At 38.6% G+C, this 22,814-nt stretch overlaps 1 protein-coding gene across 3 annotated transcripts; it reads left to right on the forward strand.

The window, feature by feature from the left end:
• Positions 1-6,539: 6,539 nt before the first annotated feature.
• Positions 6,540-22,601, forward strand: GBP3 (guanylate binding protein 3). 3 transcript variants are annotated; one of them, XM_011956058.1, is made up of 12 exons: positions 6,540-6,694; positions 8,564-8,775; positions 9,110-9,195; positions 13,992-14,119; positions 14,705-14,814; positions 15,081-15,277; positions 15,931-16,173; positions 17,330-17,610; positions 18,242-18,454; positions 19,837-19,939; positions 20,170-20,363; positions 21,448-22,601. In XM_011956058.1, the coding sequence occupies exons 4-12, from the start codon at positions 14,039-14,041 to the stop codon at positions 21,574-21,576; spliced, it is 1,551 nt and encodes a 516-aa protein (XP_011811448.1). In that variant the 5' UTR covers positions 6,540-6,694; positions 8,564-8,775; positions 9,110-9,195; positions 13,992-14,038; the 3' UTR covers positions 21,577-22,601. The 3 variants fall into 3 exon arrangements, with proteins under 3 accessions (XP_011811448.1, XP_011811446.1, XP_011811447.1); XM_011956056.1 differs by lacking the exon at positions 9,110-9,195 and having other exon boundaries at positions 6,545-6,694; XM_011956057.1 differs by lacking the exons at positions 9,110-9,195; positions 21,448-22,601 and having other exon boundaries at positions 6,545-6,694; positions 17,330-17,529; positions 20,170-20,466.
• Positions 22,602-22,814: the final 213 nt, after the last annotated feature.

Below are 22,814 nucleotides of genomic sequence, written 5' to 3' on the forward strand. Positions count from 1 at the left end.
CTTCTCAAAAGAAGACATTTATGCAGCCAACAGACACATGAAAAAATGCTCATCATCACTAGTCATCAGAGAAATGCATATCAAAACCACAATGAGATACCATCTCACACCAGTTAGAATGGTGAGCATTAAAAAGTCAGGAAACAGCAGATGCTGGAGAAAATGTGAAGAAATAGGAATGCTTTTAAACTGTTGGTGGGAATGTAAGCTAGTTCAACCATTGTGGAAGACAGTGTGGTGATTCCTCAAGGACCTAGAACTAGAAATACCATTTGACCCACCCATCCCATTACTGGGTATATACTTAAAGGATTATTAATCATGCTACTATAAAGACACATGCACACATGTGTTTATTGCAGCACTAGTCACAATAGCAAAGACTCAGAACCAACCCAAATGTCCATCAATGATAGATCGGATTAGGAAAATGTGGCACATATACACCACGGAATACTATGCAGCCATAAAAAAGGATGAGTTCATGTCCTTTGCAGGGATATGGATGAAGCTGGAAACCATCATTCTGAGCAAACTGTCACAGGGACAAAAAATGTAACACCGCATTCTCTCACTCACAGGTTGGAATTGAACAATGAGAACACTGGGACACAGGGTGGAGAACATTACACACCAGGACCTGTCTTGGGGTGGGGGCAGGGGGAGGGATAGCATTAGGAGAAATACCTAATGTAAATGACGAGTTAATGGGTGCAGTAAACCAACATGACACATGTATACCTACGTAACAAACCTGCACATTGTGCACATGTACCCTAGAACTTAAAGTATAATTTAAAAAGTGCATGCAACCTTTGTCTTTACTTTTCATAATAGCTATATTGTCAAATGATATAGTTATACTACTGTCCTCAAATACTGTTCAATAGAATGCTGCAAACATCCAGAACATATATATTCCACTTTATCCCAGAAACATTGCTTTCAGGTGGCAAGAAATGAAAACATTTACAAACTTTCATGGTTTTCTATAATACCTTCAACTAATAGTAATCATTAATTGATTAGTATTTGTCCAATCTCATGAAAAACTTGTAATACTAGAATAGTATTTTGGGGTCTGTTTTTTTCCCAAATATTTTTATATTTTTTTATTTTGATTAATTCATTTTACTCTATTTTGAATACAGATGACACATTTGTCTTTTTTTGATTTTGGCATTTTTCCAAATAGTCATGTAAAAATGAATAATATTCAGCAAGTAGTTTCATGATTCTTATGAAATATCCATTATTCCAGGGATGTGTTTCAATCATAATCTCATGTAGAGCAAGCCTCAGTTAAAATACAATAATTGCCACTATTCATTCAAAATGATAACAAATATTCTTCAAGACTTTGGTAAGTGCTTTTATGTGATTTACATTGAATTTAAAAAACTCAAGCCTTCATATGCTCCATGGAGTCTTTAATATATTTTGAGAGTTCTTCTATATTCATTCAGTTGGAAAACCATGCTTTGTGAATAAATTTGTCCTTGTAAACATTATTTACTAACTAAATACCACATGCAGACTTTTGGTTCTGGGATATACTAACCAAGATCTCTTAATAGTTTGAACATTTTAAAATTTGTGAATAATGTTTATTATCTCAGTGACAAATGCACAAGTAAGTAGTCCCAACACAGAGTGCCGCAGCCCCTAACCTTAAAAAGCTTCAAGAATGACACCAAAGGATTCCACCAGTCCTGAATCAACCTTCTATCATTTCCCAGTAAAGTAGATAGGCAGAGAAAATCAGATATTAACTATTAATATTTGCTTCTTAAAGACACATATCCATGTTACACTTGCAAGAACAGGTCTAAAGAGTCTGTTACATATTGTTTTCCCTCCCAGAAGGAGACACAGAATTCCAGCTGTTAACTATGCAGCCATGAAAAGGAACGAGATCATGTCCTCTGCAGGGTCATGGATGGAGATGGAAGTTGGAAGCCATTATCCTCAGCAAATTAACGCAGAAACAAAAAGCCAAACACCATATGTTCTCACTTATAAGTGGGAGCTGAATAATGAGAACACATGGACACATGGTGGGGAATACACACACCGGGACCTGTTGGGGTGGGGTTTTGGGGAAGGGACAGCATTAGGAAGAGTAGCTAAGGTATGCTGGGCTTAATACCTATGTGATGGGATGATCTGTGCAGCAAACCACCATGGCACACATTTACCTGTGTAACAAACCTGCACATCCTGCACATGTACCCCTGAACTTAAAATAAGAGTTGAAATATAAAAAAAATTTAAATAAAAAACTAGAAAAAAAAATGTATGGCCTAAGAAGGACTTTACACAAATATACTGCAGCTCTGTAAAATAATTTCTCTTTTTTAAGAAACACACAATGAATTTTTTAGGTGTAAAGAGCCATTATGTCTGTCACTAACTCTTGAATAGTTCAGAAAGAAAGAAAATAAATTTAAAATAATAACATTTGGGGAACTGAGGAAAAGATTGTACAGAAACTTTGCTATTTTGCTGCTTTTTTCAAGTCTAAAATTATATCAAAATAAAACTTCGTAGGACATTATAAAGCTGAGAATGCTCCTTTTTGTTCTCAGTGTGTTGACTGTGTTTATCATGAAGGGGTATCAAATTTTATCAAATGCTTTTCCTGGGTATATTGAGATGATTGTATGGTTTTTGTCCTTCATTCTGTTGACATGGTGTTTTATATTAACTGATTTTCACATGTTAAACTATACTTGCTTTCATGGGATAAATCCCACTTCATATAAGTCTTGGTATATATTTCTGGGATTTGGTTTGCTAGCATTTTTTGAGGATCTTTGCATTCTTTTTGATAAAATGTAGTGGTCTACACTTTAATTGTGATGTCTTTTGGTTTCTTAGCATTGTAACATTGCCTCAAACAGAACGGGAAATTGTACTCTTCTATTTTTGGTCAAGTTTGTAAGAAACTTGTATAAATTCTTCTTTAGCTGTTTAGTAGAAGTAGCCAGTGAAGTCATTTGGGCCTTTTCTTGTGGTAGTTTTATGATTAATAATTGATATGGTTTAGCTCTGTGTCCCCAACCAAATCTCACCTTAAATTGTAATAGTCCCTATGTGTCAAGGGCAGGACCAGGTGGAGATAATTGAATCACGAGGTGGTTTCTTCCATGCTGTTCTCATGATAGTGAGTGAGTTCTCATAAGATCTGATGGTTTCATAAGGGACTTCCCCATTTGCTTTGCTCTCATTCTGTCTGCTGCCTTATGCCATGATTGTAAGTTTCCTGAGGCCTCCCCAGCCATGTGGAACTCTGAGTCAATTAAACCTCTTTTCTTTACAAATTACCCAGTCTCAGGTATTTTACCACAGCAGCACGAAAATGGACAAATACGTAATTCAATCTCTTTACTTGTTACTTTTACTCAGATGAACTATTTCTTCTTGAGATAGCTTTAGTAGTTTGTGTCTTTCTAGGAATTTGCCTATTTTGTATAATTTAATTTGTGGACATACTGTTGTTCATAGTATTACCCTATAATCTTTTTTTTTCTGTAAGACCAGTAGTGATGCCTCCTGTTTCATTCTCAGTTTTAGTTTTTTAAGTCTTCTGTTGTTTTTCTGGATTGTTTCATTTTGTTTTGTTTCATTTAGGCCAGTCTAACTAAAAGCCTTGTCAATTTTGTTGATCTTTTCTAAAAACAGCTTTTGGTTTTATCAGCTTTCTCTACTTTTTCCTTCTATTCTCTATTTCGTTGGTTTCTAGTCTGTTAATTTCCAAAACTTTTCATTTTCTTCTTTCTGTTTGCTTCAGCTTTAGTTTTTTTTTTTTTTTTTTTAACCAGTGTCTCAAGGTAAAAGACTAGGTTATTGATTTGAGACTTATTATTTTTTAGTAATTGTTCTAGGCATTATGATATACATAACTTACCAAAGGATGTTTGAAATTGATGCTAAATTAATTCCTGTGAGATCCTGAATTATTATACTAATAACTCTATAACTATTGGCTCTTCCCTCTTTTGGTACTATTATTATTACATATGTTAAATCTATATATATTACAAATTCAACAATACACTGTTATGATTATTAAATCATAGTATTTTATGTCTTTTAAGGAAGCAGAAGAAAAAGGTATAAATTTATAGAGCTTTACATTTTTATTTTCTTACTTACAAGTTCTCCTTATTTCTAGAGGTTCAAATTAATATCTGCTATTGTTTCTTTATTCCAATATACCTTTGCTCCCACCTTTTCTCTTTGTATCACTCTTGTTAAGTATAATACATTTCTGTATGTTATAGGTCTTGAAATACACTTAAATACATACTCTTTTATACAATAAAATACTTATTTTTTAAAAATAAGTTATAAAGAGAAAGAAAAAATACACATTTATACTGTCTTTTATAATTACATAATTCCCTTACTGTTTGTCCAGGTGGATTTGTATTACCATTTGAAAAGGTAACTTGCTTTCTGCTTGAAAATCTTCTTTTAGTATTGCTCATAGAGTAGATCAGCTAGCAATAACCTTTCCTCAAGTATCTATGCTTGAATTTTTCCACATGTTGTTTCAACCAAAGTCGGTATTTTGGGGAATAGCTTCCAAGCCCTTTGATTTTATGATTGGCCTCTTTTCCTGGGCAAAACCTCTGAGCCATGGCCCCTTCTACTGGACAGGGATGGGAGCCTCTGGTCTTCTTTGCTTGTCTCTCCAAGCATGGAAACTCCACCCTACAAGTGAACCACAGTGAAGGGATCAGGAGGTGTTCTCAGGCTGAGAAGCCTGGGTTAGACCTTTTACTCTATGAGTGGGGTGGGGGAGGTTGAAAGCCCTTGACATCTGGTCACTCACCAGAAATTTAGTTTCTACAACATGGTGTTGGAGGGAATCAGAAATGCTCATAGACTGCCCCTCCTAATGGGATATTTTATCCCTGACTGGAAGATGAAAGAAGAGGGAACACAGGTTTCTTGGTCATACCCACCTGTAGTGGAATGTTTGACAATCTGAATTGAAGATGGGGAAGAAGCAGGCTATAGAACAAGTACCATAGACTCTTGCTATTGTTACCATAGTTGTAGGGGTCTTCTTGAATAGATGTTTTGTTGTTTGATATATGTTTTTAGGACAATTTGCAGGATTTTAAATGGTTCAAATGATTATGACAAAAGTAACAATGATATACTCTGAAAAAAATAAGTTAAAAGACTTTGGCGGGGCATGGTGGCTCATGCCTGTAATCCTAGCACTTTGGGAAGCTGAGGAGGGTGGATCACTTGAGGTCAGGAGTGTGAGACCAGCCTGGCCAACATAGTAAAACCCATTTCTACCAAAAAACACAAAAACCAGCCAGGCATGGTGGCATGTGCCTGTAATCCCAGCTACCTGGGAGGCCGAGGCAGGAGAATCACTGGAACGTGGGAGGCGGAGGCTGCACTGAGCCAAGATTGCAACACTGCACTCCAGCCTCCAGCCTGGGGGACAGAGTGAGACTCCGTCCCAAAAAAAAAAAAAAAATACTTTAAAGTAGTTTTAATAATGATGAAGCTAAAGTGTTCAGGAAGAAAAGGAAGAGTTTGAATAAAATTATTTTATAAAATATGAGCAAGAGAGAACAATATATCTCATTTCATATATACCTAATGTATACTTTTTAATGTGTGTGTAATTAACAAATAAATGCTCACAAGGGTTTTTTGCAATTTCTTGTTTTTACTGTAAAATAGAGTTTATACCACCTATTCTGCATGTAAGTAGTCATGAATGAAAGAGATACATAACATATGAAGCTCTTAGAAAACAATTTATGAAAGATCAAATTATAGTATACTAAATAAAAAGAGGAAAGTCATCTATAAATTAAATATTTTTACAATTATTCACTCACCAAACAAAGGCAGCATAGTAAGGTGGTTCAAGAAGAGGGTTTGCGATCAAGACTCTCTGGGTTCAGATTAGTTATAGTGCTATGAGCTTAGACAACCGATAAAGTCTTTCTGTGCCTTGGTTTCTACAAAATCATAGGGAAATACTTATGAGATTTAAGTAGTGTAATTCATGTAAACCAGTCAGCACTGAGTCTGGAACATGAGTACAATGCATGGAGCCCCCTCCTGACTGTGTGCTCGGCACACAGTGCCAGGGACTAGGTGTTCATGAGAGCGTAAAACATGCCCTTTCCTCACTTATTGCACCTCTAAAAGAATAGGCAGCTCCATTGTGAATTGTCTCTTGTTATAGGAAATTATATCTAAAAATTAATGTGATGCCTCCTCATTCTACAACTCTCAAACAGATCTCTAATCTTGAGATACATTCCATTTTTTTCAATACCTAATGGACATGTTCTTAAAACAATAAATGGTCTCTAAGATCTCTTCCAACAAAAAACTTTGAAACCTCACTTTAAACCCTCCTACTAGCAGAATCCAGAAATTGCATTTATGGTTATTGAGTCAGTGCCTTGAAAGAAGTACTTTCATTACAAAGGTTGCTTAACTTCTAACTGTTTGATCACTGAGGAAAATCCAGAAAGCTACACAACACTGGAGGGGTAAAGGTTGCTTAACTTCTAACTATTTGATCACTGAAGAAAATCCAGAAAGCTACGCAACACTGGAGGTGTGAAATAAAAGTCCAGCGATCCAGTGAAAGAAAAGAGAAGTGACAGAAACAACTTTACCTGGACTGAAGAGAAAAGCACAGGTAAGAACTCCTATTGCTTCCTCTCCAGCTCTGAAGTACCTCAGCTCAGGGACGTGGAGCCTATAACGTTGTGGCAAGGATAGGAAGGAATTTATAAAAGTCAGTTCGTTTTCTTAAAAATGACCAGGACCAAATTAGGCTGCAGCTGAGCCTGATGTGGGACACAGGTCAGATGAAATCCTGGTGTTATCAGAAGCAGCATGGCTCTAAGTGCCACTACAGTGCTTGTGTTGAATGAGACACCAGCAGACAGGAACTAAACTGAGAGTTTGAAATGCACTAGGATAGTCTTTCTCTTTGTTGACACTGTCTGTGTTGACTAGGGACATGATTACATCTCCATTGTCAGTGATGGAGCTTGCTGAATTCTGGTCCTATGCAGCTAAGAAATGGAAAGAGTTACAAATGGGTTCTTTTCACCAGAAGGAAAAAACAGCAAAGGTAATGCAGAGTAAGCAGCCCACTGACAGGGTTACAGACAAAGGAAAAACTGAAACCAGCACCAAAGAGGAGGAAGATTCATGAAAACAGCATTTGTTTCAGATTGCTTCTTTAGAAATAATCCAGGCTAAAGAGCTTCCTCTCCTTTTTTTCTTTTTTTTTTTTTTTTTTTTTTTTTTTTTTTTTTTTAGAGAGAGAAAGAGGGCGGTGGCCTAATTTTCCTCTGCAGAATTTCCTCTCTGGAGAATTTACAGAATTTCCTGTAATACATCACTACTAAAGCCAGTATCTTTGCTTACTTTAACCTCTCCCATGCACTCAGACAACTCAGATTCCACCTTCTGAAAACTCCTTCCCTGAATTCCTTGGCAAAACAATAGCCTCATTCATCAGCTTGAAAAGCTCCCTTGCTGGCGCTTTCTCTTTCTCTCTCGCCCTCTCATCTTTCCAGCCCTTTGTCCTCCTCCTCCCCACTTCTGTTTCTCCTCTTCCCATTTCTCTTTCTCCTACTCTACAAAATGGAAAAACAGAACAAAACAGAAAACCTAAAGCTGTATTGCTGGAAATATATTTTCTTTTAACAACTTCCTATGTAGCTCTCTTTATGTGCCTCCTGGTCTTTCAATCCTTACTTCATGGATTTTTTTGTTTGTTTTGTTGTTGTTGTTGTGTGTGTGTGTGTGTGTGTGTGTGTGTGTGTTTCTTAGCAACATTCAATATTGGCAGTTTTGCATTTATAACCACACTGAGTTAGAGGCTACCTTATTGTGACGCTAATGAAGCTTAAGTTTCAGGGCCCCTCTCTTGCATGTGCCCCTTCAAAGTCCTTGGAAAGGTCCCTAGGCATGTGTTTCACATGGTTATGTAGTTCTATAAAATTTGCAAAAGTATGTTACATTGGTTCCACTTCCAGAACGGCTCTGTGAGAAGCTTTGTGGATCTTCATTGCAGGGAAGTAAGCATAACCAGTTGAAAATGGAGGAAGGTTATTTAAAAATCTCTGGAAATTGTCCTAAGGGCATATATCAAACAATGACAAATTTACTCATGGGGTTCTTTATTCACCATAAGAATTCATGAATAAACAAATCAATATTGAATTTCTTACATATAGCCAAGATGTAAAAAAAATTCTCTATGTCCTATTTTATCTTCTATTTATTGTCTAGTGTAAATTTTTTAATAAGAATCCAAGGGAAGGTTTTCCACAATAAGGTCGCAAGAGTAGTTGACTGTTGATAAGTTGCTGTCATACCAATATTTAATTTGATGATAATATTTCCATAATTTTTAAAAATGATACAGATTTTCCCTCATCTCTCTCACTGACACACACAAAACTTTTGGCCATCTTGCGGAATTTTGTGACTCTATCCTCTAAATGCAAAAGACTGGAAATTCTAATTCATTCCAACTCCTCCCTTGCAGACAAGAGAACAACGCCCTGGACATGGCTCCAGAGATCCACATGACAGGCCCAATGTGCCTCATTGAGAACACTAACGGGGAACTGGTGGCGAATCCAGAAGCTCTGAAGATCCTGTCTGCCATTACACAGCCTGTGGTGGTGGTGGCAATTGTGGGCCTCTACCGCACAGGAAAATCCTACCTGATGAACAAGCTGGCTGGGAAGAATATGGGTGAGTGGCATGAGCAAAGCTCTGCAAACTTCCTTCTGTCCCACCACACAGTCAGCATCCATTATGAGGATGTGAGGAGAGGAAGCTGGCACTGGGAATGATAAGCTAACTTTCCATTCACAGTTGGGCTCCTTGTCTTCACTCTTCTAGGGGTTAAGAGTCAGCTCGTGGCTGTTCTGAAGGTAGTGAGTTATCTCAATTGATTGTTCACCATGAGTTACAGTTGAACTCCTTGTTCTACTCTTTCCCCTCACCCTTCTCACTACTGACTGCACTTGACTAGTCTTTTTTTTTTTTTCTTTTTCTTGAGACAAGGTCTTGCTCTGTCTCCCAGGCTATAGCACAGTGGCAAGATCTCAGCTCACCACAGTCTTGACTTCCTGGGCTCAAGCAATCCTCTCACCTCAGCCTCCTGAGTAGGTAGGACTATAGGTGCATGCCACCACACCCGGTTAACTTTTGTATTTTTTGTAGAGACAGGGTTTCACCATGTTGCTCATGCAAAGAACTTTTTAATCTTCCCCAAGAAAAACTCTGTGCCAATTAAACAAAAGGCGCGAAAACCCCCATCTCCTACCACAATTCTACATTCCATCTCTATTAATTTGACTACTCTAGGAATGTTATATAAGTGGAACTCATTCAATATTTGTCCTTTGGTGACTGGCTTATTCTAATTCACATAATGTCTTCAAGGTTCAGTGTGGTAGCATGTGTCGAAATTCTTCCTTTTTGGCCAGGCACTTATGCCTGTAATCCCAGCACTTTGGAAGGCCGATGCAGGTGGATCACCTGAAGTCAGGAGTTCAAGACCAGCCTGACCAACGTGGAGAAACCCTGTCTCTACTAAAAATACAAAATTAGCTGGGCATGGTGGCACATGCCTATAATCCCAGCTACTTGGGAGGCTGGGGCAGGAGAATCGCTTGAATCTGGGAGACAGAGGTTGTGGTGAGCCAAGATTGTGCCTTTGCACTCCAGCCTAGGCATAGGGTGAAACTCTGTCCCAAAAATAAAGAAAGAGAGAAAAAAATTCTTCGTTTTCAAGGCTAAGTAACTGTATGTGTATACTAATTTATCTGTTCGCCTGTCAGTTGACACTTGGGTTGCTTCTACCTTTTGGCTATTATAAATAATGCTGATAGGATCATGGGTGTCTAAATATCTGTTCAAGTCCCTGCTTTCACTCCTTTTAGGTATACACCCAGAAGTGGAATTGCTGGCTCATATAGTCATTCCACGTTAAATTTTTTAAGGAATTGCTATATCATTTTCCACAGTGACTGCACCACTTAGCATTCCCAACTGAAATGCACAAGGGTTCTAATTTCTCTTCAAATTCACCAACATTTGTTATTTATTGTGGGATCTGGTCAGCAGCCTGCAATGCAATGGGGCTCTCTCTTTGTTCCCAGGTAGATTGGCAGGTTGAGAAATAATAGACACACACAAGATAGTGAAAGCTGGGTCCGGGGGGGTTACCGCCTTCTGGTCCTGGGATGCCGCCAATGCACTGGATATGTCAGCATTTATTTATTTATTTTTTTTTTTTGAGGCGGAGTCTCGCTCTGTCCACCGGACTGGAGTGCAGTGGCCTGATCTCAGCTCACTGCAAGCTCCGCCTCCCGGGTTTACGCCATTCTCCTGCCTCAGCCTCCCGAGTAGCTGGGACTACAGGCGCCCGCCACCTCGCCCGGCTAGTTTTTGTATTTTTAGTAGAGACGGGGTTTCACCGTGTTAGCCAGGATGGTCTCGATCTCCTGACCTCGTGATCCGCCCGTCTCGGCCTCCCAAAGTGCTGGGATTACAGGCTTGAGCCACCGCGCCCGGCCTAGCATTTATTATTAAGTTTAATGAGGGCGGGGGTAGGTTAGTGAGGGATTTAGGGTCGTTTGATTATGAGGTGAGATGGTCACATGGGGATGTGATTTTTTTCTTTAACATAACATCTGTGTGCAGAAGTACAATATACAGAGATAAGAATTCACAATATAGTGCACACATCAGTAATTTCTAACAGAGCCTTAAAACAAAACACAGTCTTTCCATAACCTACGATTAGCAAGATATTAATCAACAGTAACAGTTGCAGCAAAAGCTGGTTACAAACAATCCATAGAAACAGGATGTGAAGCTAGACAACTGGTTAGACCAGAAATTCTCAGAAGGGAGTATGCCTTAACCCTAAAGAGGCCCAGAAGAGCCGTGGCAAGATGAGGGCGTTTATAGTCCCATCTTATCCATATGGACAGGCGCCCCTCATGCATCCATTTATAGGCTCTCCACAAGGGTCACATTCCATTCCCAGAACTATGAAAATCTGCTTTTCTGGGATAGGAATCTTGGTGATGTGAAACCTCCCTGACTGCATGTCCATTCATAGGCTCTCTGCAGAGGGAAGCACATCATGTGCTGTTGGCTCATTCTGGCAGTCCAACCTGGCATTCTCTTTACACAATCCTGCATGCAATTTTGTATTTACAACAATCAGGAACATTTCATCTTTTATTCGGTAGCAATAGTTTCAGGGGGTCTCCCTACAGTTATTTTAATTTTTTTTTTTTTTTTTTGGGACATAGTCTCACACTGTCACCCAGGTTGGAGTGCAGTGGCAAGATCCCAGCTCACTGCAACCTCCACCTCCTGGGTTCAAGCGATTCTCCTGCCTCAGTCTCCCAAGTAGCAGAGATTACAGGCGCCTGCTGCCATGCATGGCTCAGTTTTGTATTTTTAGTAGAAATGGGGTTTCTCCATGTTTGCCAGGCCAGTCTCAAACTCCTGATCTCAGGTAATCCACCTGCCTCGGTCTCCCAAAGTGCTGGGATTTCAGGTTTGAGCCACCACGCCTGGCCCTTTTCAACTTTTTTGATAGTCACCATACTAATGGATGTGAAGTAGTATCTCACCATGGTTTTAATTTGCATTTCCCTAACGACTAGTAATGTTGAGTATCTTTTCAGGTGCTTATTGGCTGTTCTTTAGAGAAATGTCAATTCAAGTTCTTTGTTTGCTTTTTAATCTGTTTGTGTTGCATTGTAGGAATTCTTTATATTTGCTAGATATCAATTCCTTATCAGATACATGTTTAGCAAATGTTTTCTTCCATTCCATGTGTTGCCTTTTTTATTCTGTTGATACACAGGAGTTTTTAATTTTGATGAAGTCAAAGTTACCTATTTTTTCCTTTTACTGTCTGTTTTTTCCTGTTTGTTTTCTCCCATGAGTTTTATAGTTTTAGCTCTAATGGTTAGTTCTTTGATCCATTGGATTGTGTAAGCTAACAGTCCAACTTTTTTTTTTTTTTTTTTTTTGGCATGTGAGCATGTGAATATCCAGTTTTCCCAGTGTCATTTGTTGTAGAGATTCCTCTTTCTGCATTGAATGATCTTAGCACCCATGTTGAAAATTATTTGACTGTAGATGTGAGAGTTCATTTCTAGGTTCTCTACTTTACTCCATTGGTTGATAATAGTGTTTAAGCCAATACCAAACTGTGCTGATTATCCTGGTTTTATAGTAAGTTTCAGAACTCAGAAACTGTGAGCCTCTGACTTTCTTCTTTCTTTCTGAGATTATTTTGACAATCTGGAGATCTCTTGAAATCTCATATGAAAGTGTAGATATTTTTGATATTTTTATTTATTAAAAGAGTCATTGGAATTTTGATAGGGATTGCATTGAATCTATATGTCACTTTTACAGGATGCCTTTCTAATTATTTATCTCTTCCTTAATTTCTTTTACAAATGTTTGGCCAAGTGCAGTGGTTCACACCTGTAATCCCAGCACTTTGGGAGGCTGAGACCAGCAGATCACTTGAGCTCAAGAATTTGAGACCAACCTGAACAACACGATGAAACCCTATCTCTACAAAATATACAAAAATTAGACAGGCCTGGTGGCACATGACTGTAGTCTCAGCTACTCGGGAGGCTGAGGTGGGAGGATTGCTTGAGCCTTGGAGGTCAAGCCTACAGTAAGCAGTGATCACAGTCCAGCCTGGATGACACGGCGAGACTCTGTATCAAAAAAAAAAAAAAAAGTTTTGTTATTTTCATTATACAAGTCATTGCCCTCTATGGTTAAGTTTTTTGGGTTTGTTTGTTTGTTTTGTGACAGAGTCTTGCTCTGTCGCCAGGCTGGAGTGCAGTGGAGCAATCTCAGCTCACTGCAACCTCCGCCTCCTGGGTTCAGGCAATTCTCATGCCTCAGGCACCCGAGTAGCTGGGATTATAGGTGCCCGCCACCATACCCAGCTAACTTATTTTTGTATTTTTAGTAGAGATAGGGTTTCACCACATTGGCCAGATGGTTTCAATCTCCTGACCTTGTGATCTACCCACCTCGGCCTCCCAAAGTGCTGGGATTACAAGCGTGAGCCACTGTGCCCGGTCAATTTTATTCTTAAGTAGTTTGCCTTTTTGGTGGTATGTTAAATGGGATTGCTTTCAAAATTTCCTTTTTGGATTATTGATTGCTACTGTATAGAAATGCAGCTGATTTCTGCATGTTAATTTTGTATGCTGCAACTTTGCTGAATTCTTTTTATTAGTTCTAACAGTTCTATGTAATATTCAAAGTTTTCTGCAGAGATCATATCATCAATGAATACAGATTATTTTACATCTTCCTTTCCAATTTAGATGCTTTCTGTTTCCTTTTCTCACCTAATTACGCTGGATAGGACCTTTAGTACTTTGTGGAAAAGAAGTGGCAAAAGTGGGCATCCTTTCCTTGTTCCCATATTAGAGGAAAATTTTCAGTCTTCACCATTGAGTATGAAGTGGGCTATGAATTTTTCATATATATCCTTTATATTTTTATATTGTTGAGGTAATTTTTTTTAATTCCCCAACCCCCCTCCTTTCCTTTTTTTTTTTTTTTTTTTAGACAGAGTCTCCCTCTGTTGCCCAGGCTAGAGTGCAGTGGTGCTATCTCAGCTCACTGCAACCTCCACCTCCTGGGTTCAAGTGATTCTCCTGCCTCAGTTTTTTTCTATTTCTAACTTGTTGATTGTTTCTATCATGAAAGGTCCTGAATCCATTTATATACTGGATATTCAAATTTTTCTATTTTTCTGATTATAAGTAAGGTAAGTACGGATTGTGGTTTTGGTTATCTCTCTTAACATTAGTTATGATGCTATATTTGCCTCAATTTCCAGAATTACCTGCTACTAAACCTCCAGCCCTTCTTATTCCATCTCTTCTTTACAGGCTTCTCTCTGGGCTCCACAGTGGAATCTCACACCAAAGGAATCTGGATGTGGTGTGTGCCTCACCCCAAGAAGCCAGAACACACCCTAGTCCTGCTTAACACTGAGGGCCTGGGAGATGTAAAGAAGGTAAAGGTCAAAGATTCAATTTTGGAATAAGCCTCTCATCTCTGAATATTTTAAGCACCATTTAGTTTTTTCTTAAAGAAGCATTTGCATTTAACTATAATTTGTCTTTTCATTTCCGTGTACATGTCGTAAGGCCAAACTTAGCAACCAGAAGTGAGAAAAATGTTCATAAGACAGAATCCTAGAAAAGCATGTTGGTCAACACACAGTATTCTACTAACTGTAGGTTGTAAGCTATGTGAGTTAACACAGATGCATAAAGGGAGCACAGATAAATCCAATGTCTTGAGTCCTATCCTGCAGAGAACTTATAATTCAGTAGCCGGAGCAAATTTAAATTATACTTCAGGCCTTAGAATGCCCACCAAACTTGAATGTTTATTTTGCAATTATCTGCCAATGATCATAAGAGGACCTAGTGAGAATCAGCTGAGTAACAATTATTTTGTTTGGATTTGGGTTCTTTCCCTGGGTCATTAGTCTTAAAAGAAAACTCTAATTTATGATATACTTATACTACTGTCACTCTAGAAAGAGCTGTGATGATGAAACTTGCTCCTGACTCCAGTGTGTCTTGACTTCCAGGGTGACAACCAGAATGACTCCTGGATCTTTGCCCTGGCTGTCCTCCTGAGCAGCACCTTCGTGTACAACAGCATGAGAACCATCAACCAGCAGGCCATGGACCAACTGCAGTATCCTTTGTGACCCACAACAGCACCAAGGTCAGAGGGGACACCTGTATTCATAAACCAGCTGCCTGACTGTGAATCCTCATGAATCAAGCTCAAGAGGAGAAAACAAAAAATAATGCAAGTACAGAGGAGAGATTCCATGTATCCACTTTAGAAATGACACTTAGGTTAGGAGCAAAGGAAAATGGAAGGTTTGGGAATGTGTTGAACTAATATGGGATAAGGTCCCTGTTCATTTTGTCACATTTCCTTAGTTAGCTACTCAGCTATGTGACAGAGCTGACACATCGAATCCGATCAAAATCCTCACCTGATGAGAATGAAAATGAGGATTCAGCTGACTTTGTGAGCTTCTTCCCAGACTTTGTGTGGACACTGAGAGATTTCTCCCTGGACTTAGAAGCAGATGGACAACCCATCACAGCAGATGAGTACCTGGAGTATTCCCTGAAGCTAACACAAGGTAACAGGGACATACCATTGATAAATGAGGATGACGAAACACTAGAAATTATCATTTTTTAGTTTACTATTGATAGTTTTCTCACATTTATAGTTTTCTATATCTCTAGCTTGCTATTCTTAAGAATTAATTCTTGCTATTAGCCATAGAAAAGGTTTTTTGAAAAAAGGAAAAAAGGAATGAATGCTTGCTGAATATCTAAATTAATAGATTAGATTTTAAATTATATTCTCCCGTGTTCTAAAATGTTTCTTTTTCTTTCATTTTTCTCTATTGTATAATTTAGGTAAATTTTATCTCCTTATGTAGGGTTTGTGATTCTGTATTTACCCATAAAATATGAAGGACAATGGATATTTATTTAAAGAACATAGATTAAACATGAACAGTATACTAGTCCAAATGCTGGCGAACTGCAGCCTAAGACAAATGATGGCCAATTCTGCCTGCCAGCTGTCTTTCTAAATGAGGTTTTTTGGGAAGAATGCTCTGCCCATTCATTTACATATTGTCTAAAGCTGTTGTCATGCTCCAATAACAGAGTTGAGTACTTGGAAAAGAGACCACCTAGCCTGCAGAGGCTAAAATACTTACTATTTGACCCTTTACAGCAACACTTATATTAGGCAAATTTCTTTATTATGTTTCTCTAGGTACCAGTGAAAAAGACAAAAATTTTAATCTGCCCCGACTCTGTATCCGGAAGTTCTTCCCAAAGAAAAAATGCTTTGTCTTTGATCGCCCCGTTGACTGCAAGAAGCTTGCCCAGCTCGAGAAACTACATGATGAAGAGCTGGACCCCGAATTTGTGCAACAAGTAGCAGACTTCTGTTCCTACATCTTTAGTAATTCCAAAACTAAAACTCTTTCAGGAGGCATCAAGGTCAACGGTCCTCGTAAGTCCCCTTCCTAGTACTTCCACTCATTGTTAAAACTAAAGGATGGCTAGGCATGATGGCTCACACCTGTAATCTTAGCACTTTGGGAGGCTGAGGAGGGCAGATTACTTGAGGCCAGGAGTTTGAGACCAACCTAGCCCACATGGCAAAACCATGTTTCTACTAAAAATACCAAAAAAATTAGGCAGGCATGGTGGCACATGCCTGTAATCCCAGCTACTTGGGAGGCCGAGGCAGGAGAATTGCTTGAAACTGGGAGGCAGAGGTTGCAGTGAGATGAGATCACACCACTGTACTCCAGCATGGGTGACAGAGGAAAAAAAAAAAATATGAAAGGAGCATGGAATAACTCCACCTAGTTTTAGCATTGAAAAATCCCAAACTACTGCTACATTTGTGTTAAATTCTAGATGACACCAACATTTCTAATAGATTTTGTTGGTCAACTTTCTTGGTGGGAAAGGATAGGAAAAGCAAAGGAAAAAAGTTTTATTACTTAAAATTGCCACAGTAAACTGGGCCTGTACTGTACAGTAGCCATTAGACAAGTGGGACTATCTAAATGTAAATGTAAATCAATTAATATAAGGAAAAATTAAATGTCAATTCATATGGCTATATTTCAAAGGCTTATATTTATATGTTCTTAGTGGCTAGCTTACTGAAGAGCACATACAGAACACTTCCATCATTACAGAAAGTTTATTTTGACAATGCTGTGTTAAATAAACCAAATGGAGGACTCCTTTTGACTAGGAGAGTATCATTTGTTCCATAAGTATTGATCAAATGCTACTGTGAATAGGCTGAGGATACAGTCATAAATGAAATAGCTATGGGTTCCTTTTCTGATGGTGCTTGGGGTTGAAATGGATGCAAATATTCAACTAACACAGGCCTATGTCATCTAGAACAAGGATTCTCAAATGTCAATATGCATACATATCATCTGGGGATCTTACCCAAAGAGAAAACTCTAATTCAGTAGATCTGGGACAGAGGCTGACAATAGGCATTTCCAGCAAGCTTCCAGTTGATTCTGAGGACCTTGATGCTGTGAGGAAAATAGGTGGAAATTGACATGTTCAGAATTACACAGAATACAGAATTTTCCTTAGTACAGGAAACATTATCGTTTGTTCTCTATATGTAGGTCTAGAAAGCCTGGTGCTGACCTATATTGATGCTATCAGCAGTGCGGATCTGCTCTGCATGGAGAATGCAATCCTGGCCTTGGCCCAGAGAGAGAACTCAGTTGCAGTGCAAAAAGCCATTGCTCACTACGACCAGCAGATGGGCCAGAAGGTGCAGCTGCCCACGGAAACCCTCCAGGAGTTGCTAGACATGCACAGAGTCAGTGAGAGGGAGGCCACTGAAGTATTTATGAAGAACTCTTTCAAGGATGTGGACCATCTGTTTCAAAAGAAATTAGCGGTAATTTTTCTATCACGTTTACATGGATTTGGATTTTGGAAGGTAAAGTACTACTAAGAAATGAAATTGGTATTTATTTTGAGAGAAATAATTATTCTAGATTTTAAAATGGTGACAACTAGCTCTTGGTAATCATAATAATCAGAAAAAAACAATTTTATTACTTCAGACTCAAAGTTTAAAAACATTGCTTATCAATAAAGGGTCTTCCCTTTATTAAATTCATGTAACTGACAATCAGAGCTTCTAATCAAATTACATGCCCACTCTTCTCAGACTGATTTGATATTCTAGCCAAATGCAAAGAAAATTTTCTTCTTAGTTATCTTGAGCAGGGTTCTATTCAACCACATTTATTCCATGTGAAATCATTAGTCCAATATGCAAAAGCAGAGTTTTCCTCTAACGGTTGACATAAAGCTATCAATCTCAGCCCTGAATCTCACCTCCAAAAAGAAAGCGACTTCAGTAGAAAGTGGGGTCAGGAGGAAGAGTGTGGTCCTGCTGAGGAGTCTGTCAGTTTCTCCAGAGTCATTGACTTTTTATTTTCAGAAGTCTTTCCCAAAATTCTGAGGTCAAGCTAACATCCTTTTCCCTGTTATTCTTTTTACTTCGTACTTTTACACTAAAGGTCCAGCTAGAAAAAAAGCGGGATGACTTTTGTAAACAGAATCAGGAAGCATCATTAGATCGTTGCTCAGCTTTACTTCAGGACATTTTCAGCCCTCTAGAAGAAGAAGTGAAGATGGGAATTTATTCAAAACCAGGAGGCTATTGTCTCTTTATTCAGAAGCTACAAGACCTGAAGAAAAAGTACCATGAGGAACCGAGGAAGGGGATACAGGTAACCAAGATTCATCTGTCAATTATGGAAATAAGCTGACCTGCCTCCTACAAACACCAAAGTGACCAAGTCTCGTTGCACACAGATGTGCTTTTTTGTCTGTATAACATTCATGCTTTCATTCAATAACATATGCAGGGAGACTGTTATACCAGATATGTCCCAGGTGCTCATCAAAGTAAGTGCAGTCAGCGGGTGTGGTGGCTCAAGCCTGTAATCCTAACACTTTGGGGGGCAGAGGCAGGCAGATTGCTTGAGCTCAGGAGTTTAAGACCAGCCTGAGCAACATGGTGAAACCTGTCTCTGGTAAGAATATAAAAATTAGCCGGGCACTGTGGCACATGCCTGTAGTCCCAGCTACTCAGAAGGTTGAGGCAGGAGAATTGCTTGATCCCGGGAGGTTCAGTGAACCAAGATTGCACCATAGCACTCTAGCCTGGGCAACAGAGCCAGACTCTGTCTTTCAAAAATTAGTTAATTAGGCCAGGCACAGTGACTCATGCTTATAATCCTAGCACTTTGAGAGGCCGAGGCAGGCAGATTATGAGGTCAAGAGATCAAGACCATCCTGCCCACCATGGTGAAACCCCATCTCTACTAAAAATACAAAAATTAGCTGAGCGTGGTGGCGGGTGCTTGTAATTCCAGTTACTCAGGAGGCTGAGGCAGGAGAATCACTTGAACCCAGGAGGCAGAGGTTGCAGTGAGCTGAGATCGTGCCACTGCACTCCAGCCTGGCAACAGAGCAAGATTCTGTCTCAAAAAAAAAAAAAAAAAAAAAAGTTAATTACTTAATTACAGAGTGCAGTCAATTAACTATTGAGTTATAAATTTAATTATCAGATTAACCACCAAGTTGTTGTCATGATCATTACAGCTGAATTTTTTTCTGTTCCAAGAGACAGAAACCCAATGATGGTTGCTTTAAAAAAAATTGGTAATTCATTGTTTTAGGTTTCAAACTGGATTTAAAGGACATCTGGATCCAAGATTTCAAATAATGTCATGATCTGTCTCTCTGCCTGATGTCCTCCCTGCATCCCCACAATTCTCTCCCTCTCTCCCTCCTCTCAAGGAGGGCTTCATTCTCCAGTCAGCTCAGCCCATAAGGAACCACAGCATTAAATTTAGAGACCTCAATTTGAAAAGAACAGGGAATCTTATTTCCCAGTATCTATATCATCCTCCTAAATAAGATTCTGCTAAGTAAGGTCATCTGATTGGCCAGCTTGGAGCATGTATCTGGCCCTGTGATAGGGAATCTTGACTACCAGGCACACCAAGAGGAAGAATTCTCAGAAGAAAAGATGGTGGAAAGACGAACAGGAACACCTGCTTACAGCCATTTCCTACTTCTCACTCTGTGGTCTCTGGGTCCTAAGGCTGAAGAGATTCTGCAGACATACTTGAAATCCAAGGAGTCTGTGACTGATGCAATTCTACAGACAGACCAGATTCTCACAAAAAAGGAAAAGGAGATTGAAGGTGAGGAGCAAGTCAAAGGATCAGATTATCCTAAAGCTTTTCAATTTTTAAATAATTTGACTGGATAAACCTAACTTCCATAAACTAAAGCAAGACGTGTCTTACTTATTGAGGTCATCTCTGAGTAGGTCATATGCAGTCAGCAGCAACAATGGCAAGTAAGTTTGTAACAAAGAATGAGGTAATAAAATAACCCCACACAAACTTTTCTTCTTCCTTTTCCTCCACAGTGGAACATGTAAAAGCTGAATCTGCACAGGCTTCAGCAAAAATGGTGGAGGAAACGCAAATAAAGTATCAGCAGATGATGGAAGAGAAAGAGAAGAGTTATCAGGAACATGTGAAACAATTGACTGAGAAGATAGAGAGGGAGAGGGCCCAGTTGCTGGAAGAGCAAGAGAGGACCCTCACTAGTAAACTTCAGGTATCCAAATGCATCATCACCTTGTTTGTTTTTCTGTTTTCTGTCTGTTCTTCCTGATCACAAACGTAGTATGGCAGAGAGAACATAAAGCCCAGGGGAAGGACTCTGCTTGCTCACTTGTACCTTCTTGTTTCTGTCTGTCTGACTTGAACTGGCCACTGCCTACATGTGGTCAATAAACTTTATTTGCAGCATGTCACATTCAGTCCTTTTTTAGTATATCCTTCCACTTATGGCTGTCATATACTAGGCATCATAAAAATGCCTTATCTATATCTCTTGCTTAATACCATATGAAGTGAGAACTTTATCCCAATTACTTAGGAGAGGAAAAAGAGGTTCAGAAAATATTAAGTAACTTTTATAGTGTCACACAGCTAGTAAACATCTGACCCATCTTCATCACTTCGTGGAATCCACAGTAATATTTTTTCTATCCCATCTAGTATGACTTTGGCTCTAAGAGAACTTTTATGAGCAGAAGGACTCCCTAACCCTCACACCTGTAGGGCAGTCTACCACTCCTGTCTGTTTTCTGTGCCCTACTCACAGCCTGTGTTGAGTTGGGAGCTATGTGCAGAAATTATGTATGTTAAGTCTGGCACTTGGATTTCCTTGCCTATCTTCTGCTACCCCTGCTAACAGGGAGTAGAGACTTAGACCAAATTTCCTGAACTAAGATTCATATACCTCATCAGATTTTGAGAGTACCTTATTTCTGTATTATGTGCATATATAATAACATGTGTGTAGGTAGGTGTTCTAACAAGTCTGTAATGCATAGGGAAGACTTGAAGTCAAATATATTAAGATTGACCACAAAGGTTTTGTACTAGGGGGAAAAAAGCAAGAACTTCATCAGTAGAGCAGAAGGCATAAGCTGAAACTCTTTTGGCTATAGAAAACCCAGGAGAAATAATCACACAGCCCAAATGCCCAACAAAACTATAATTAAAATCAAAGGTAGAGAAAATTTCAAGAAAAAAAATTAAGTACTAAATAAATCAATGCATGTGGAAACTAGATAGCTTATAGAGATTTACTTAATGCTACACTTATTTAGTCTCCGTTTGTCCCTTTTTAGGAGCAGGCCCAACTACTGAAGGAGAGATGCCAAGGTGAAAGTACCCAACTTCAAAATGAGATACAAAAGCTACAGAAGACTCTGAAAAAAAAAACCAAGAGATATATGTCCCATAAGCTAAAGATCTAAACAACGGAGCTTTTCTGTCACCCTGACCCAAGGCATAACTGAAACAATTTTAGAATTTGGGACAAGTGTCACTATATTTGATAATAATTAGATCTTGCATCATAACACTAAAAGTTTACAAGAACATGCAGTTCAATTATTGAAACCATGTTTTTTCCTTAAAAAGATTGTAAATTGTGCAACAAAGATTGCATTTACCTCTGTACCAACAGAGGAGGGGTCATGAGTTGCTGCCATTCAGAAGTTTATTCTTCCAGATGACCAGTGGATACTGAGGAAAGTCTTAGGTAAAAATCTTGGAACATATTTGGGCACTGGTTTGGCCAAGTGTACAATGGGTCCCAATATCAGAAACAACCATCCGAGCTTACTAGGGAAAACAGTGTACAGTTCTCCATTATATCAAGGCTACAAGGTGATTTCTGGACATTGCCCAGGGATAATTCTCACTGACAGATCTCAAGCTAAAGCAAACCACCTTATACAAAATCTAGAATCTTATATTTTCCATAGAAAGGTAGAAGAAATCATTAGCATTGAGTAGGAATTGAATCATAAACAAATGGGCTATGAAGAAATCTTTTCTTTCTTCTTCAGTTCATCTAGATTATAACCTTACTGTGACACTTTAGACCTTTAGACAGTTGACACTGAATTAAATAATCACATGATAATAATTATTCATTGTGTAATTTTAGTAATGTATAACTTGCAATGATACACTTTGATGATAGAGAATATGTCAGAAAATTGAACTAACTTAATTATTTGATTGTTTTAATCTTAAAGCATAGGCTAGTCTTTTCCTAATTCTTAAAGGTCGTACTTGAAATCCTGCCAATTTTCCCCGAAGGGAATATGGAATATTTTGACTTTTTTCAACAATAAAATAATTATCTTGTTATTACTTAGTATATGTAGACTTCATCCCCATTGTCAAAAGTCCTAGGTAAGTGGTTGACATTTCTTATAGCAATTACAGATTATTTTTGAACTAGAAATAAACTAACCTAGAAATAAAATAAGTTTCACTAGTTTTTTTATTTCCTTTTTTTTTTTTTTTTTAGTTTTTCACCAAAAAATAAGGTTTGAGTCTTTAGAGCAGTGGTTGGCTAACTTTTCTGTAAAATACCAGATGGTGATTATTTATGGTTTTGCAGGTCAACTGTCTCAACTACTAAACTCTGCATATAGTACAAATGCAGCCATAGACAATACATAAGTAAATGGGTGGGGCT

Source organism: Colobus angolensis, unplaced genomic scaffold (genome assembly GCF_000951035.1).
Source record: "Colobus angolensis palliatus isolate OR3802 unplaced genomic scaffold, Cang.pa_1.0 Scaffold41, whole genome shotgun sequence".
NCBI lineage: Eukaryota > Metazoa > Chordata > Mammalia > Primates > Cercopithecidae > Colobus > Colobus angolensis.

Bases quoted from the DNA above. Each gene is read 5' to 3' on its own strand.
- GBP3 (XM_011956056.1), top strand. From the start codon at position 8,586: ATGGCTCCAGAGATCCACATGACAGGCCCAATGTGCCTCATTGAGAAC. The intron at 8,776-13,991 runs GTGAGTGGCATG...TCTTCTTTACAG, and splicing joins GCTGGCTGGGAAGAATATGG to GCTTCTCTCTGGGCTCCACA. The intron at 14,815-15,080 runs GTATCCTTTGTG...TTAGCTACTCAG, and splicing joins CAGGCCATGGACCAACTGCA to CTATGTGACAGAGCTGACAC.